Consider the following 18131-nt stretch of genomic DNA (forward strand, 5'->3'; position numbering starts at 1 on the left):
AAGGTCTTTCACACACACACGCAGAGATTGGGGGTTTCGAATATTGAACTGAACCAATGAATGGCAAATGCCCACCTTTCCCTTTAATTATCGGCTTTGATGATCTACAACATTTGGCATTGTGTTTAAATTAAAGATTACTCGATTTGAGACATGGAACTGACATAAATTGATTTTTTTTTTTTTAAAAAAAAAAAGAACAGTACCCCAATTTTATTGATAGTTCTCACTTGTGGCGGAGGAAAATCGTAGTTACAATCCGAAACTTGGGGGTTACAAATATTCAAAAAGGACCAAAACTCACACCTCAAAAATTCTTAGATACCCAGCCACAGTACAATTTGCCAAAATGATTGCAAGAAATAAAACCAAAGCCACAACCTCATGAGGAAATTCTCAAATAAGGAAAATCAATTCTATCCGTGTGAAAAAAATCTCTTAATTTACTGATCAACGGGACCCGGTCACCCAACCAATCCGCAGTTAACCCTCAACACCCTGTCTAGCAAGAAAATCTGCAACCGCATTTCCCTCGCAAAAAATATGGCTCACTCTATACTCCAATTGATCCAGACAACTTTTCAGCTTATCCCAATAATCCTCAAGATACCAAATATTACACTCAACTTTTCTAATCCAATTGACATAAATTGAATTGCATCAAGTATAGTTATCCCTCCAAAACAATGTATGAATCAGAAACATCTTAACCATTTAATTAAACTTGTGTTTAGTTACGTTACGTGAGTGTGCACTTCTGTGCTAAACTTGTGGTCCGGAAGCCACACGAAAAGCAAGCCAATGGCCATCCATGATTGCATGGTGTTGTGACTACTTTCAATAGACTTCCATGAAGATTTTTACTGCAATTTTTTATAATTATTAATGTATGCTGTCACATAGATCCATCCTAATTTCCTTTTAAGGAACTCGTTATCTGAAACTGCAAGACCTATCAGATCTGTATCTTTCTGTTTTGCTCAATAAGAGAAACATGATGCAAACAGAAAATAAAAAGGAGATCAGAAAAATTAAGGAAGAAGTTGGTTGATTGATTGATTGATTGATTTTAAAAGGGGCTTGTTTTTAATACAAGAGCAGATTCATTCATATACGTCTATCCCACCCTGCATCACCTCTTTGTCATTCTCTCTTCATCTCCTCTTCCTGGGATAGCACATCATCCATCTACGCTAAAACTCTCTAATTAAAAACCTGAACCTGTCTGGACTTACTAGCAGAGAGGATTGTAAGCATGAGTAAGAAACAGAGACACAAGTATGAAAGTATCACAGAACTTGTCATTTTGTTGCAGAATTTGCCAAAGTGATCACAAATTGGAGACCAACCCGCATGGCCGTTCCCATACCGTCCGATGTATCCCTCTGCTGTTGCAGCCGCACATCCAGCAAGAACCAACGACATCATAAACTGTCAAAACCAATCAACAAAATTTCCAATTATTCTTCTAATTAATTGTGAATGGAAATTATATGCATTTACAACAACACCAGTCACCAGCCATACCAAATCATGTAAGAACAAGTAGAAGTAGTTTGCAGAACTTAGGCCTGGACGACATAAAAATAAAACAAACAGCAAGGACAGCACAGAGAAGGCACATGCAACAGCATTTGCAAAAGCAAAAAACCTGCAAATACATGGTTAAATAAATAAACAACCTCATCCAAAACTAACGTTTTTCTCTTTTTTCTTTCTTTATAATATTATATTTGTCTTACTTCATATTAGAAGAATAGCTATATCGAGCATAAAAGGTGATGCCGATAATCTCTTTCGATTGCTTGCTAGTGAGCATCACCCATGTCGCAGCCAGTGCAGTCGCAATCGCCAAAATTCTCAAGCAAATTTGACCTCCAAGCACTATCTTTCGGGTTTTGAGAGCTGGGTTCTGTGGAAACTTGGCTTCAAAGCCATCCATTGTGTGATTCTTGCGAAGAAAACAAAGAATACGATACAAGAAACCACAGACGAAGCAGGGAAGAAATGTGGAGGGAAAGGAGTGATGAAGCAAACGGGAAAGGATGGAGAGAAAGAGCGTGAAGTTAATAGGAGTATTTATAGAAGAGAGAGTGTAGGAATCTTTCGAGGACACGATGATGATGTGAGCGATTACCTCACTTGCAGAAAGAGTACGGGGTTCTCAATAAAATCCCATTTTGCTAAGTTGTTTGGAGTGGAAGCAGAGCCACTCGGACTTGGGATATATATGCACAATGGTGATCATGTTGCATTATCAGGGATTAAATACAGCATTAAACGGTTTGACATATGATGAGTTCTTAAAAAATATGCTTTAAATTTGGGCAGATTGGATTCATTATTTCTTGATTTCCCTTGAAAGGAAAAGGGAAGCCAATAAATGAAGTGAGTAAATGGGGAGTTGACCTGAAAAGAGTAACGGATGTCCCTCATGCATTCATATGACAAATCTCATTTAAGAACATTAACAAATCACTTCGATTATGGACAGTTTGCTGTTGTTGTGGGTGTAATTAATGCCCCAAATCTGGTCTGTTAATAGCTTTATCGTCCAAAAGTAAAGCCAGAACTTGAAGCGCTCATATCATATGTAGTCATAGTGTTCTTGCCAAAACTATTTCTAGAATTGGATAGCCCAAATATCTCAAAACATTCAGCTAATTTGGTCGAATGTATGCAAATTGTACATGATTTCTTCAAATTTTTCAGATGAAAGATAGTTGCTTTCGAAGGGAACTTCACGCAAGTTGCAAAGGATGCAAGTGAAATGAGGAGGACACGGCAAGTTTGGAGGCAGAATCCAATCCTTACCTACATTGAATGTCACTGTTGTGGAAGTTACAAAGCTTGAGGTGGCACTTTTCTTTCTTTAATACGTACAAGTACCTTCTTTTATTTGGAACTCACATCTATATATATACTTGGAAAACTTCTTTTCTCCTTTTATCTTTTCTACTGCTACATTTACTTCTATAATTATACTCTTTTATCCTTTTCCTTCATGCATTGATGGTATGGATTTATCATTTATGCATGCAAGCAAGCAAGCGAGCTCTCCATATTTAGAAGACTCAAACTCCAAGAAAAATCCATCATTTTACAAGTTTTGAAACAATATTTTTTTAAAAAAAAGGTGAGCAATCAAACTGTGTTAAAAAGCGGAGAGTATAATCTGAATACACAATAAACATACAAGAGAAAATGCCCAACTAGAGATAAAGATGAGCATAGATCCATAAGAAGAGTGGGAACTTTTATGAGCAGCCATCCAAATATAAATAGATTTGAACATAATGGCTCTCAACTTCATCATCATCATCTCACAATCTTAAAAGTTCCGAGCATTGCATTCTTTCGAAACATCAACTAATTCCTGAATAAATTCATTTATAAAATTAAATTGAATTGGGAAATTTCCCCAAGGATAAGATCCCTGAATTATATTACAAAAAGTATACCAGCATTTCTTATCCAAATCAAGATGTACAAGGACAACAGACAAGTACTTATCTAGTGCACTGAGCATTTTAGTTGTTGATGTTGAAGTATTTTGGATCTGAAGGAAAATGATACTCCACATGTAACTGCAATGCAGAAACGACACCTTGTCATAAGAACATGCAACAAGTGAAACTCAACAAGCTTTATTCGTATACATTCATTGAATATGTGTTTGTGTGTTTTACCTTGCCCTCATCAGCATCCGTATGGCGTTGTGGAAAGACCACCCTTAAATCATTATACAAGTAGAAGCGCCGCCCTCCTTCCACATCCATATTTGTGGTTACTTGTTCATGTAAGGAATCAGATTTGCACTTCTGGATTGACCTTGAACATTTCTTAGGTAAAGAGCATAAAAAGCGGAGGTGAAGAGCATAACGCAGAACCGCAGAAGCATTCTCATTTATCTTTGGAGGGCCATGTGCAGACTTGTTCTCAGTTACGTGACTTTTATTTGATGGAAAGTAGTCCTCCCTATCAGTATTTTCAAACGGATGACTGTCAAACCCACTACAATGCAAGGCCACTCTGCTCTCCTCTGAGTCCTCTCCTTTGCTTTCCATTTCAGAAGCAACATGCTCACAATAACTAGAAACCCCAGTTTCCATCATTGTCATCCTCTGGTTCATCGATCTTATTGAATGAACAACATCAAACCCATTTGAGTTAGCATCACCATCACTAAGCTGCATGGTATGACTAGTGTTTGGGATCAAAGAGGGCTTGGCAACAGTTTTCAAGTTAGGATCTCTAGGTCCTTCATTTCTACACACAGAAGTTGGTGTAGAAGGAGACAGAGTGATCTTTTGCCGCAGGAATGTCTTTCATTCAAAGAACATGGAAGAAAAATGATCCATCATTAAGAATAAATATTATAGAAACAAATAGTAGTATACAAAAATCAAACATCATATCTGTCAGAGTTTCTAATCAACTCTAGGGGTGCATATTGGTCTAAAATGGCACTTCAGACTTTCAACCACAAAAGTATGCGCTTTAGTTTGAAACGTGCAAGTTAAGATCAGGCCCAATTTTTAACCATATAATATAATGTAGGTTATAGACTTGCCACAGTTGAGTTTGGAACCACAAACAGACTTGAGTGGCTCAGCATGTCATGACGTTGTTAGAATCTCATATAGGCCTGATGAGGGCCATTGTAGCACTTGTGTCACCCAAGGCACAAGGGGCATGATGACTTGCATCCTCACCTTCCTCCAGCTTAACTTGCAGTATGTGTAGCAATGTTTTGAATACCGTACCGGACACCGTATCGGTCAAGGCACTGGAACGAAATATTTCGGTACCGGTACCGTTTCGGGGTAGCGTTTCGGGATAATATTTCGGGATAGTCGATCTATAAATAAATTATATATATAAATATATATATAAATTATATTCTAAAATAATAGTCTATATATAAATAAATTATATACAAATACATATATATATAAATTATAAATAGTCTAGTCTGAATTGAGGGTTAAAAAATAAGTTTGTAGTTTGAAAAAACGAAAAAAAAAAAAAAAAAAACAAGCCGAAATATCGGCCGGTACCGGCCGAAATATAGGCCGGTACAGGCCGAAATTTAGGCCGATATGACCGGTACCGGCCGGTACGGCCGGTATTTTTGCCGGTACGGAACAGGTATAGTACCTGTACCGGCCGGACGGCCGAAACGAAAAATTTCGGCCGTACCGGCCGGTACGGTACGAAATTTAAAACTGTGATGTGTAGGGTTCCAAGCCTATGGTGGCAACTAAAAACAAGGGTTGTGCTTGTTGTGGCACTTTATAGTAATAAGATTAGCTAAACCTTATTTGGCCACTATGAGAGCAATTGTTCATAGCCATTATGGAGAAATCATTTACGAAGGAGATAGGTCAAATACATTTGTATGTCAAAAGTTGAGATATGCAGTTGAGGCATCCTAACATACCGGTAGACTTTCATATTGTTCTCATATGACCCGATCAATTCGATCAATTACTCGCCGTCTATTTTCATTGCTTTAACTCTTTATCAACACAAAAAACCCATTGTTTAACTCTTTGACGACGTGAAAATTATCTCTCCCATTATGATAGGGAAGAAATTAGTAAAGCGATAATCCCTATAGGTTGACACCACAAATTCTACTCTAAACCATAGTTTGATTGAGCCTCAACTATATCAACTGTACTTGTTTATTTGTTGATAAGATCATTGTTACCATCACTACACAACTACTTTTCAATATTGTTGGTCTTAAACCATGCAAAGATAATGAAAAAATAATAAAGTAGAAATCGCATCATCAACCATGCAAAAGAATTGCTCACACAGATAGAAAAAAATTAAAAGATTGCAGACTTTTTTAAGGCAAACCACCTTGGTACCAGCTGGCATGTCACTCAAGTCGTAATTACAAAAGAAGGTATGGATAGGTGTCTTTTCTGGATTGCTGAGAACCTGACATAAGAAATCCTGCTTGTCAGTGTGCGAAAACCTTCTCTTGAGCTATACTGCCATCATATATCAACTAATCGGTGCATTAACATACAACTACGTAGTTGACTATGTTTGTTCAAGGCATTGAGTTTCCTGAATTTCAAGCAGGAATGGCAATTGTCTTATATGAGCTACGTGTTCACTCGTCTTGGCAATAGAAGTCTTGTTAGCAAAAATATTTGGCACCAACTGTTTTTTTTTTTTTTTTCTCAAAAATACTATTTCTATCTGATAGTTGATGTTAGCGGTAATTTTACATCGAGGTCAGAAGCTGCTCCATTCATACATGATGAAGGGATGAGAAAGATTTCATGAAATATTTGATAATCAAAATATTTCATGAAACAGCCACTTACAAGTTGTATCTGACCTTTCATAGGTATACGCAGACGACTCTTGTCTGCTTGTGATTCATCATTGCTAAGGTTCCTCTTCATCTGAATGCCTCTGTACTTGTTTGCTGCAATATTCATAGTGAGATCAATTGTTGAATAATACAATAGGCAATTATCTCCATCCACGCTGGTTACCCCAAATGGAAGTTTTAGTGATTTTGGTGAGCATTTCCCTCCAGTGACATTCATAATAGCAAGGAAACCATCAATTCTCTGAAAATCATAAGTTGAAAACAGGGACCAAATTAGAAACAGGCAATGCCTTGTTTTAAACCCAAGTGAATCATTCTAAATGCAGAAATAAGATCTTATATCACAAGACTGAATGTACAAAGGCCAACCTGACTAAATTTGTTGGATAATAACCGACCAGAAAACAAAGATTCCTCAAATGAACCAACCAAGGATCTTCTAATTGGCAGTCTACTCAGAGATCTAATCAATTTCACATGGGAAGTGAAGTCAGAATCCAGATTCCTACGCCATCTCATCCCACTGGTATTTCGAGGAATTAACAAGTTAAATTCTTTCTGCAAATTATCGATATCTTCTGATGATTTACTCGGCAGCCTAAAATTGATTTTCTTGGAAGGTAAATGGTTTGGTCTAGTTCCATCAAGTGACTGTTCCATGCCCTTCAAAGTTTCTTTGTCATGATTTAACACTGCCATATTGTCCTTATATCCACCTGAAGATTTCACTATTTCAGGAAGTTTTGGGCCAAGGGGAGACAAAGATAGAGGAGGTGATACATTTTTAGGAGTTGGAGGCATGGCTATTTCTCTTGTTTTGGACCTTACCTTGGTTGATTCTCCAAAGTAATTAAGTTCAGATGATGACAGAAAATGGTGTTGACACTGTTGCTCCCGGTTTTCTTGCGACGGGCCATCAGCAAGAAATATGGACCCTCCCCCACAATTATCATCCGATGAATTCTTCAATTGTGGGAAACATGACAAAGACCAGATTGGAGTATTGATAAAATTAGACTCACCTTTATGAGGCCTCTTATGTTCTTGTAACATATAAACATTATCAGGATCATCGCCACTTGTGAAATTACTCTGATAAGCACCACTATTAATGTCTGGAGAATCACCATTACATTGATCAAGGCAAAACATTCCATCCAAAGTTGACATTAAACGCTTCCTAACTACCAACCCAGTAGCCTCATTTGGATAATCTTTGATACTAACCACAGTAGAAGAATATTTATTTCCATCAAACACATTATCAGAAGAATTTAAAGTCCTTGATTCAAAACCAACAATCCTTGGGACAAGTGTCTGAATGTTTCGTCCATTAATACTAGACAACCAACTATTTTGTTCAATAGAATTAATCTTCAACTTACTCATGCTGGATCTATCATCATTATGCATATTTGTGCAATCTGATTCCTTTAGAAACTGTGGAATGGTTCTCCTTTGGAACTCTCCAAAAGAAGCACCTGGAATATCCACTTGCATTCGGTTGCCCATATTTCCTCCATGCATTGCACTCATGTCACAACTTCTCAAGCTAATCATTCTTGGAGGATTTTGCACTAATGCGCTCAGCGATGCTGCTACTTCCTCGGCAACACTGCCACAGGATATCTGAGGAAAGCCCATTCCACGGTTGAGTAAATGTTCTCCAGAATATTAAAGATGGTCTTCTTTTACAGTTGTTCCACCTACTAATATATGAGTTATTCCCTCATTCTAATTTCATCCATGCATAAGAATCCAACTCCACCTTAAACTCCCAATGAACGATTAAAATAAAGTCCCAATCTATGTTTGCCAATAAAGAAAATTAAAACTTCACAGCCCTAATCCCATGAATAGAAGATGCAAGTTTGTCTAATAAGTTTTCATATCCATATATCTCTAGAAGGGAGACTACCAAGTGTATTTACCAAATGCACCCAATTTCAACTGTGGTACTTCAACAGCTTGTGTAGACCAGAAACCGAAAATCATCATCAACTAAACTTGGTAAAAACAAAAGAATCTGAAAAGAACATGTTAGTCATGTGCGGAAGAAAAAGAGCAAAGTGCCATTCATGGTTTTCCAAACATCAATGCACTGTCCTGGAATAACATTCAAAAGAAAATGAACTCCATAAGTTTTTATTGATAGATAAAACACAGGGAGCATGAGAAATACATCTGCAATCTTCATTATCACTTTTTAATTAAAAAACATTTAAAGAAGGATATACAAACTATAAATAGAATGTTCATCCTATAATGTAAAGCTAAAGGGTAATAATCCTTAGAAGTAACAATTCATCATACAACTGCTAATAATAGTAATAATCAAATTTCATCGGTATTGGTTCATGCTATGCCACACCCGTCTAGTATCTTTAAACCAATAACAAAATTCTTAAATGCTCTCAACATAATGATGTTTAAAAACAATGTAATCAAAATTGAAATCGAAGCATAAAATCAAAGAGCCCCCCATCTCCTTGACGGGGAAAAAACAGTTATCCAACCATCTCCTGCTGGAATTTCGTTATGGAAGCTTTTGGTGGTTAGAAACTGTAAGAAAAGAAAAGAAAAATCTTTTTCCAAACTTGGTTGTTTCATCATTGCCTAGAAGATTAAACTAACAACCCCCAGTTAAATAAGCTCATCAAAACTTTTACTTATAAAAAATAAAAAATAATAATAAAAAAATAAAAAATAAATTAAAAAAAAAAAAAGCTCATCAAAACTATTCATTTTTTGTCAAGTTTTTCATTATCTTAAACCAGAACAAGAAGAAGGATAACAACCGTTGCACTACTTCCCAAACAGATTGCAAACATCAAATACACAAAATTGCTACTTGGTACAAGACATCAAACCTGTTCCTCAGATTTCACAGTCATATAAAGATGCAATAACAAACACAAACCCAAAGGGGAGGAGGACTGTAAAATCTGAAAAGAAGACGCACCAACGAAGATTGCGATCATACATACATATAACACAAGATTAAAAACCCAAGTTTCTCTCTTTGTTATTCTAAAGGTTTCTTCTTTCGCTTTCTCCTTTGGATCTCTTTTGTTGTATTTGTTGTTCCTCGTATCTCCATCTCTCTTTTCAGAGTCTAAAACTGTGAGTTGACGAGTAATGTATGTCCGAGTGTTCGGTTTTGGGGCCTTGATAAGAACTACCAAAGAAAGATTGAAAAGGTGATAGATGATTTCTTTTCAAGCCTCCCAAATTTGAAAAGAAAAAACAGAGTAAACAAATAGAAAACAAATGGTGGGTCATGAATTCATGATTACTTTAGCCAGAATTCTGTGGCTGGTGCGCTTGTACCTCACAGTGGAAACCACATCTGACCAGTGACATGTTTCCTATTTGTAGTTCCACATTGCGGCTCTCTTTCTCTCTTTTTTTTCCTTCAATTTCTGGGGCCATTGCTTGCCCCTCAGTTTCGTCCGAAGGATCGATCAATATGTACCCCGCGGTACTTTCCTTTATCGGGTTTCATGTCAAGAGACTGTTTTTGTAGCATAGTGCATGGCTATGATTGCCAATAAACAAAAAGTGATTAAAAAAAAAAAAGGGGGGGGGGGGGGGGGGGGGGGGGGGGGGGGGGAGAGTGGATCAAAAATTTCTCACTATTTTAAAATTTTAATACCAATTTAAACGGCCTACAGGACTCATGCTCTTTGTTTTTCCTTGTTTTTTAAAGTTTATATTGTAAAAAGGCAAGTCATTTAAATAGTAACTATAAATATAAGAATTTCATCATCTGATTAAATAGAATATTCTCCATCTATTTGTTCTCTTCTCTATCAAAGACAATGAGAAGTCTGTCGATTACTATAAGCCAATCGTGCTGATTTCATAAACTTGCCATATAGAAATTATTTTCTCCTCTTGATTTGGTGTAACCAAGATTCTGAACAGAAATTTAATAAAATGTAAATTTGTCATAAAAAAATATGTTTATAAGAAAAAACAATTGTTTTGAAAATATATGTTTTATTAAAAGTCTGTTACTATTTATAAAAATCTGCTTTATAAAAAAAATCTATTATGTAAAAAAAAAAATCTGCTATAAAAAAATTGATATAAAATGTTATTAATATATATATTTTATGTTTAAAGTATATGATCAAATAAAATTTCATGTTTAAGATTAAGATTTTATATTATAAATTTATTAAATTATAATAACATTATGTTATATATAATTATAATTTATACTATTATATATTACATATAAAAATTTTATATAATATTAAAAATATTATATATAATATTAAAAAATCTATATATAATATTAAAAAATTAATTTAAAATATATAATATAGTGAATCAGTCCGATCCGGTCCTAAAAAGTATAGAACCGAAATCGGAACGGTACCAACCAATTTCGAAATTAAGGAAACCAGTTCTGGACCAGGACCGGTCCAAAACCGAACCAGTTCCACTGGTTCAGGCCGGTCCGATTCTGTTTCCCGATTAAAATTTACACCCCTAATCATATTGTTTGTATGTAGTTGTCGCTTGTAATGTCTTTGATTCTTTGACAGACCATTTTATGATGCAATTTGAAAATTGTGTGACAATTTGGAGTAGGGGTGTTATCCACGCCTCAAGGGGCCACCCCAGCCATCTGGCCATGGCCCCACTTCTCGAGCAGGTGCTCCTGTCCAGATGTTGGGAACGGATTGGCCCTCTAGTTGTCCAACCTATGATGATCAGCATTGAATGATCCATGCTGGCAAGTGAATGGAAAGCATGGGCAACCCTCTATTATTTGACGATGGGGACAAGAAATGACCACAATAATTACCAATTGTCAAGACACCACTCGAGAAGCCACGCTGCATTAATGGCGTCACTTCAGACGCCACGCCTCATTAAAGACTATGGCTGGGGCAATTGTAGGCGTGACACAAAACCCTAACACAAGGTAGGAGAATGTCCTCCCAAAAGCTCGTATAAAGGCCATGATACATGTACGAATGAATCTCTCTGAACCCTATTATTCTCCAACAATTCTCTTAGGTGAACTATTAACTTTGGCATTAGAGGTTCCCCGGACTACCATCGAGCTCATCTTTATCTTTGTGATCGCATGAACTTAGCCCAAGCATATGAAACACGTCCTTAACACTACATTTTTTTACAAAAAATATCAACAAATTTGTACAAAGCAAAGTTACAAACTTACATATCATACAAATCCAAACTAAAACCAAACTAAACTTACAGATAAAAAAATTCACAAATCCAACAAAAACAAACTTACAAAATTACAGATCAAAGGAAAGAAATAAACAAAACCAAGTCTTAATCGGCGAATTGCACAAATCTTCAAATATGGTCAAACCCACGAGCCACAACTATAGTCATGGGCCATACAATTTTGTGAACAAATCTTCAGAGATTGTGGGTAGATTTGTATGGCCCATGGCTGCTGCTATAGGGTCATTAATTAAACTCACAAACCCGTCATGACGTCACCCACGGTCGCAGTTGCCAGCTATGGATCTGTAACGACAATGGAGAGCTATACAAAAGCTAGAACTCGCAGTTGTGGGTCTCTAACGCCAGTCGTGACCCATGACAACAGAGAGAATTTTTCTACTGGCTTAGAGGAGGAGGAGAAGAAGAATGGAAGAGGGAGAAGAATAGAAATAAGAGAGAATAGAGGATTGTGGCCACTGGCAGTTTGGCACTGAGGCGTGAAAGCCTGAAAGGGAGGGAGGAGGACTGGCTGGGAAGTAGAGATTTGAGAGGAGAGAGAAGTGGTATTTATAGTTAAGATTTTGTTTTGTTTTGGTTTTAATATAAATGTTATTATGATTTATCTTGATATAAATATATATATATATATATATATAAATCTATAACAAAACGATGTCATTTTGTAGATACCCAACGTTTCAATATAAATCCAATTATATATATGCAAGTCGAATGGGAAAATTCCTAGCAGGCTTGAGCTTAGCCTAGGTTCCATCCCTACCTTTTCACAGCGTGCAGTAATCCGCTTGCATACATGCACCTGACAGACGAGGGACCCCATCCTCCCCAGGAGAGGGCTAGACACTAGGGCGCGAGGGGCAAAGACCTGCCACACACTCCTAATTTAGAGGTGTATTACCATGTTTTTTTTTTTCCGTTTAACTATTTCATAAGCTTGTTATCTTTTTTAATGAACACTTTATATTTTAACCAACTTTTATGCTGGTCACGGAATTTTAATTTGCTAGTTTTTTTTTTTTTTACTTGTTGAAATAAAATAATAATAATAATTCTTGAATTTTTTATTTTTTTGAGTAAACCAAACATATGAATGCTTGTAGTTGCTGAAAGAACAGTTGAAGCAAACGCACATATGACCACTAAAGAGTAAGATGAGATGAAAATTTTGTGAATAATGTCTGGTTTGGGGGCTAGGACGCAACCCAAGATTTTTATCCTGTTTCAAGTTTGAGATGAGATCAAATATCCAAACGCACATTTGGGCAAAAACACAACCAAGATATCTGTGTCTCAATTTTTATTTTATTGTTCATAGACATGACAATATACAGACAGCTAGTAGCTGTTGTCCCTACTCTGGTTGTACTTTTTCCTAACCATTACTTCTTTCTTCCCTCTTTCAACGACCTCCTTCTATCTATAATGAAACTCTCATTCATTGATGTGTCGACCCATGAACTACATATGAATCCATTGATGAGTTCATGTATCACGTAGTAGCAAAATCTCATCGATTCAAGTGGCGACCCAAACCCTTAAACCGATTTCTCCTTCGTGCCCTGATTGTGAAAATCAGCTCCTCTTACCTCCGAATCGCATCTCTGCAACCTCTGTATTGACGTCGTTTGTGTTCCCTTTCCCTTACAGGCACTGTGCTCCAACCCTTTCCAACCTCAAATCATCCTGCAAGGAGAATCTCTTGCCCTAACCTGTGCATTGGCAGTGTAATGTGTACCCCTACCCAGCCGAATCTCTGGCCCTAAACCATAGCCTTTGTTCTGCATCCTTACCACGAAGAGAGGTGACCTCAACAGAGATCCGTGGGCTCACGTGGTTTGAAATTGTAATAACGCACTGTCGTTGTTGACTTTAGCTGTCTCATTGCCCACTTAAAATGGTGTATAAAGTCACAGTTTGCACTCCAACAGAATGCACCCCAATGAACCGGTGCAAGTCTCGTAACGCCATCCTCAAATGTCGCAATAGATGTCTGGCCGTCCATAACTCGACCACCATGAGTCCTAAGACACACTCCTACCAGGTATATTTGCATCATATTTCAAATTCCTTTAACTGGATGACAAGTTCTTGCAAGCTAAGATAAATATACAATATTATTGTCAATCCGTGTTGTGTCTGGAAAAATTTTCAGACGTTGGAGTTGGTAGTTTACAGATGTTGGTGTATTTGTCTAGGGCTCACATGATTAGGCTTCATTTCAATAGGTTATATTCATGAAATGCAGATTGCTAGTTTTTGTATTGTTAAGGTCTGTATTGTCAATGATCAAGGCTTGGTAGAGAGGACCTGAGTTTGAGGAATTTCAAATAGGATGTTTTGAGGCCTTGAAATGTGCTATGCTTATGTGCTGCAATCTGTTCTAGGAATAAACCTTGGGACATGCATTACTCGGCCATCCCTAAACAATCTGTAATGCAAAGTAGAAGGCAAACTTGGTCTTGCCAAATTGGACCTTTAAGCAAATATCACATTCCTTCTCGATTATTATTCATCACAAAAACAACAGATCTCAGGTGATATAGGCACCAACTCATAACCCAGAATGTTTATCTTCCACCTCAACTCACTTGTAGTTCCCAACTTGCACTTCAAATCACCAATCTGCTCCCTTGCCTTAAGGCCTTTGAAAACCCCACCAATATTAGTACAAACTACATCCACTTTATACAGACTTTTCATTCTTATCTGCTTGTCTATTCAACTCTCTCCATGGCCATTTTCCTATTAATACTGGTTAGACTCAAATATTTGCATGTCTATATACTACATTATGGCCATGTCTCTAAACTCAGAGACAATTTTCGACTCAAAAGATATTTTTCTCATACAAACTGAAAACAATCTAAAACCCCTGAATATTTTCAAAAGCAAATAAAAATATTGATAAAACTACCTTTGTCATACATTATCTCTATTTCTATGCATAATGGAGTCTCATCTCACCTAACTACTTAAGAGGTTTATGGTATGTGCCCCGAAGTGTTGAATTCATTGACCTAAACTGAATCATTACTTAATTAGATTCACCTCTTCCATAAACCTTTGTCAACAAATGGACGTTTGGGATTTTTTATATTATACATTTTTATTATATACAAACATCAAACATTTGTATATCTTCATAGAAGACAAGACATTTTCTAAACTTGAGTTTATAAACTTATAAACTTGTGAAAAATTAAAGTTATATCCCGAGACCCACACAGACCTATCTATTTGGTATGTTGAAGTCTTTCCAACCATAGTATGCTTTGTTAAGGAAATGAAAGTAACCAATCCTTTGTTATATTTATAGTCTAAAACTCTTTTGTTTCACCCTAAATTCTATATCATCCACACTCTTGGAAGCCACAAAATTTGTCCCTTTTTTTGCTTTGCTGGAGGCCTAACTTATACCATTTTTTGTTGTAGCGTTACTACTTACGCTCAACATCCAGGTTATCATCTCGAAAGGTATGAATGTAGTTAGTTGATTTTTAAATTTATTGGTTTTCAACTTTTTACCTTGTTCCGTCTAACCTTTTTATCTACTTCATTCTAGATTTCATATTACTCACAATTGGTATATCATCTCACTGCATGTGCAATCATTGGTTTTATTTGAGCATATATTAGAACCATATGGACAATGATACCATCGATTCGACCCGGGATGGAAGCTTATGGGCAGATGCGTTCAAGGATTTGTTGATAGAGATTTTGTATGAAGACATCTTGATGGATAGATTGAGAGGAGGGAGGATCACAAACGGTGATCATGTAAGGATTGCTGAAAAGTTGTCTGTCGTTGGGCCAAAAAATATTAATTTTGATCAAAGCAAACTTGCTCGTCTCAAACGAAGACAACGGGAATTTACCGATCTTATGAAGCAAATTGGTTTGGGGTGGGACCCAAAGAGCAAGACACCAGTTGCTAGTGAGGAACACTGGGCGAATGCCCTTCGGGTACTACAATCTATTTAAGTCGTTTTTAAAATCTATTAGTACTAGAGAAGAGATCAACATTCCATGATGCTAATTCTAATCACTCTCTTCTACCATTAGGTGAGACCATCATGGAAGCATTTCAAGACGATGGGATGCCCAAAGTATGAAAAACTTTGCGCAATATTTGGTTGTTCAGTTGCGACTAGTACAATGCATCGGGCTTCAACAAATCCGGTCCCAGACAATGACGATAAGCGCTTGCTTGATGAGGAGATAAAAAATCATGGCCGACCAGTTACTGATCATGATGCGGGCCCCTTGGGCGATCCCCAGGTGCCACCGAGACCCTCCTCCGCCTTCTATGCCAGCGGATCTCATAGACGACAAAGGGGAGGGCCCATCCAAGACCCAGCCATTCAAATGCAAATGAGCGAGACCATTGATGCTATCAGATGTGGTGCCAAAGCTAGAGAGAAGGCAGCGATGGAATCGATGAAGTACAACAGGTTGAGGAAGCGTAGTAAAGGGGACACTAGCATGGAGTCATTTGGAGCGTTTGATCTCCAAATGCATTGTATGAAGCTGCTTGAAGAAGTACAACCTCCCTTACTGCCTGAGCAATTTAACAAAGCCTTTGACCGATTATTGAGCACAAAAGTGCAGAGGTCGTTTGTGTTGATCTCGGATACTCGCAGACGTCAGTGGGCTTGAAGTTTGCACTGATCGGTCACGAAGGGGATGAGTTTTTTTATGGGAATGGTCCGCCGGTTTGTTTGGATTGAATGGTTATCACATTAGAGATAGCCATTCTCTCAGCTTTTATGCATGTCTTTTATAAAATTGTTTGTTGTTTTTTCATTTCATGAACAACTACTTATTTTCGGGATGTTTCTACAGCCACTTATATTCGAGATGCTTTGTATTTGAGCTTGTCATGTCTGTTAACATGCATTGTACTTCTAATTTGTTTGTTGAATTTGTGATATTATTCACCTTATGCATTTCTTGATTTTACGTAAATATTATGATTATGCTGATTAGGAAATTTATAAAATTATTGTGATTATGCATTTGGGTTTATTCCAAAATGTTCCCACCTCCATATTTAAGTAAGCATGAATCTCTAATATTGAAAAGTAATCTACTAATTTTTCTATATTTTTGTATGCACAAGCATTCCGTTATTCATAATGGACAATGAGAGTAGTTCGGAAGAAGCCCCATCAATGGAAACAAACGGTGAGATGGAGGGTACATGCTCAAGTAGGTCTCAGATGTGCGTGGCAGATGACCCTATCCGCTCATCTCATTCGAGTGAAGATGAAGCTGCAACCTAGGAGGTGAACATCGTCTACATGATGTGGATGGCATCACAATTGTCTGGAGGTCAAGTTCGAACGCCCGTACACAATATTGGCCTACGGGGGGATCAATATATTCAAGTAGTCTTGAATGAGAACCCCAGGACTAGCAAAACAATGTTTCAAATGGAAGTGCCGGCCTTTCGTTATGTTTGTGACCTCTTACGAGGGTCATTAATTATGGACCCTATGGAGAGGGTGTCTGTTGAGGAATCATTAGGCATGTTTTGTCTTCTTCTTGGCCATGCACAAGGTCCACGCATCATTGGGGACCGGTTCCAACATTCAAGCGGGAGAATTAACCGCCATGTGAAAACGGTGATGCTGGTGCTACATCAGCTTGGGAGGACTGTGATTAGGCGCACAAACACAGATGGGGTCCATCCTTACATTGCGGGGAACCTCCACAATTATCCATGGTTTGAGGTATGAACTTTCCTATATCTGCCCTATGGTTTTTAAAGTTGCTGTGTATGCTTTTTTTTTCATGACATCAAAATATTTATATAGTTTACATATGTTATATGATAATGGTTTTATAGAAATATCTTGGTGCGATGGACGACACCATGATTGACGTTGCTGCACCATCTAGATTGAGTAACGCATATAGAAATCATCGTGGTCGAATCGCTCAAAATGTGTTGTGCTTATGTGACTTCGATATGAAGTTCACGTATGTATATACTAGTTGGGAGGGAACAAGCCATGATGCAAGAATATTCTTGGATGCCTTGAAGCGACGTCAGAATCAATTTTCATTGCCACCACAAGGTAAATTTTGTACTTTTTATTTGATATGACATATTCATTTTAATTTGGTAATTAAATAATATTTTGCACAAGTAATTAATTTCAGTTGTGTCATGTAATTTTTCAGTTGTGTAGGTTATTATTATCTTGTCAATTCCGCATTTCCATGCATTGAGAAGTTTATGCCTCCCTATTCATGAGAGATGTATTATCGATCTGATCGTTATAGCGGTCGTCAATTCCGAGGCTATAAAGATTATTTCAACTTCCGCCATTCATCGTTACGCAACATTATTGAACTTACGTTCGCATTATTGAAAAATCGATTTCAAATATTGAATGTGATGCCTCAATATCGGCCTACGAGACAAGGGATGCTCGTTACCGCATGTTGTACACTGCACAATCTTATGAAAACAGTAACGCCGAATGATGAGTTTATTCAGGCTGCACTGGCACTTTAGTTTAGT

General features: G+C 37.2%; 3 protein-coding genes across 6 annotated transcripts; 1 reads left to right on the forward strand and 2 right to left on the reverse strand.

Annotated features, from left to right (window-relative positions):
* Positions 1 to 1031: 1031 nt before the first annotated feature.
* Positions 1032 to 2230, reverse strand: LOC121233961 (CASP-like protein 1F1). Its single transcript, XM_041129745.1, has 4 exons — positions 2138 to 2230; positions 1743 to 1951; positions 1528 to 1651; positions 1032 to 1431 (listed from the first exon to the last, which is right to left on the reverse strand). Exons 2-4 carry the CDS (start codon positions 1940 to 1942, stop codon positions 1204 to 1206), a joined length of 552 nt encoding a protein of 183 aa, XP_040985679.1. The 5' UTR covers positions 1943 to 1951; positions 2138 to 2230; the 3' UTR covers positions 1032 to 1203.
* A 1048-nt stretch (positions 2231 to 3278) lies between these two features.
* Positions 3279 to 9772, reverse strand: LOC121235251. Of its 4 annotated transcripts, none has more exons than XM_041131579.1 (6): positions 9692 to 9772; positions 6731 to 8467; positions 6351 to 6602; positions 5875 to 5955; positions 3690 to 4325; positions 3279 to 3587 (listed from the first exon to the last, which is right to left on the reverse strand). In XM_041131579.1, exons 2-6 carry the CDS (start codon positions 8003 to 8005, stop codon positions 3531 to 3533), a joined length of 2301 nt encoding a protein of 766 aa, XP_040987513.1. In that variant the 5' UTR covers positions 8006 to 8467; positions 9692 to 9772; the 3' UTR covers positions 3279 to 3530. The 4 variants fall into 4 exon arrangements, with proteins under 4 accessions (XP_040987513.1, XP_040987512.1, XP_040987510.1 ...); XM_041131578.1 differs by lacking the exon at positions 9692 to 9772 and adding an exon at positions 9345 to 9641; XM_041131576.1 differs by lacking the exon at positions 9692 to 9772 and adding an exon at positions 9324 to 9641.
* A 7316-nt stretch (positions 9773 to 17088) lies between these two features.
* Positions 17089 to 17861, forward strand: LOC121234496. Its single transcript, XM_041130442.1, has 3 exons — positions 17089 to 17334; positions 17451 to 17682; positions 17797 to 17861. Exons 1-3 carry the CDS (start codon positions 17089 to 17091, stop codon positions 17859 to 17861), a joined length of 543 nt encoding a protein of 180 aa, XP_040986376.1.
* The last annotated feature ends 270 nt before the right edge of the window (positions 17862 to 18131 follow it).

Source organism: Juglans microcarpa x Juglans regia, chromosome 6D (assembly GCF_004785595.1).
Source record: "Juglans microcarpa x Juglans regia isolate MS1-56 chromosome 6D, Jm3101_v1.0, whole genome shotgun sequence".
Classification (NCBI taxonomy): domain Eukaryota; kingdom Viridiplantae; phylum Streptophyta; class Magnoliopsida; order Fagales; family Juglandaceae; genus Juglans; species Juglans microcarpa x Juglans regia.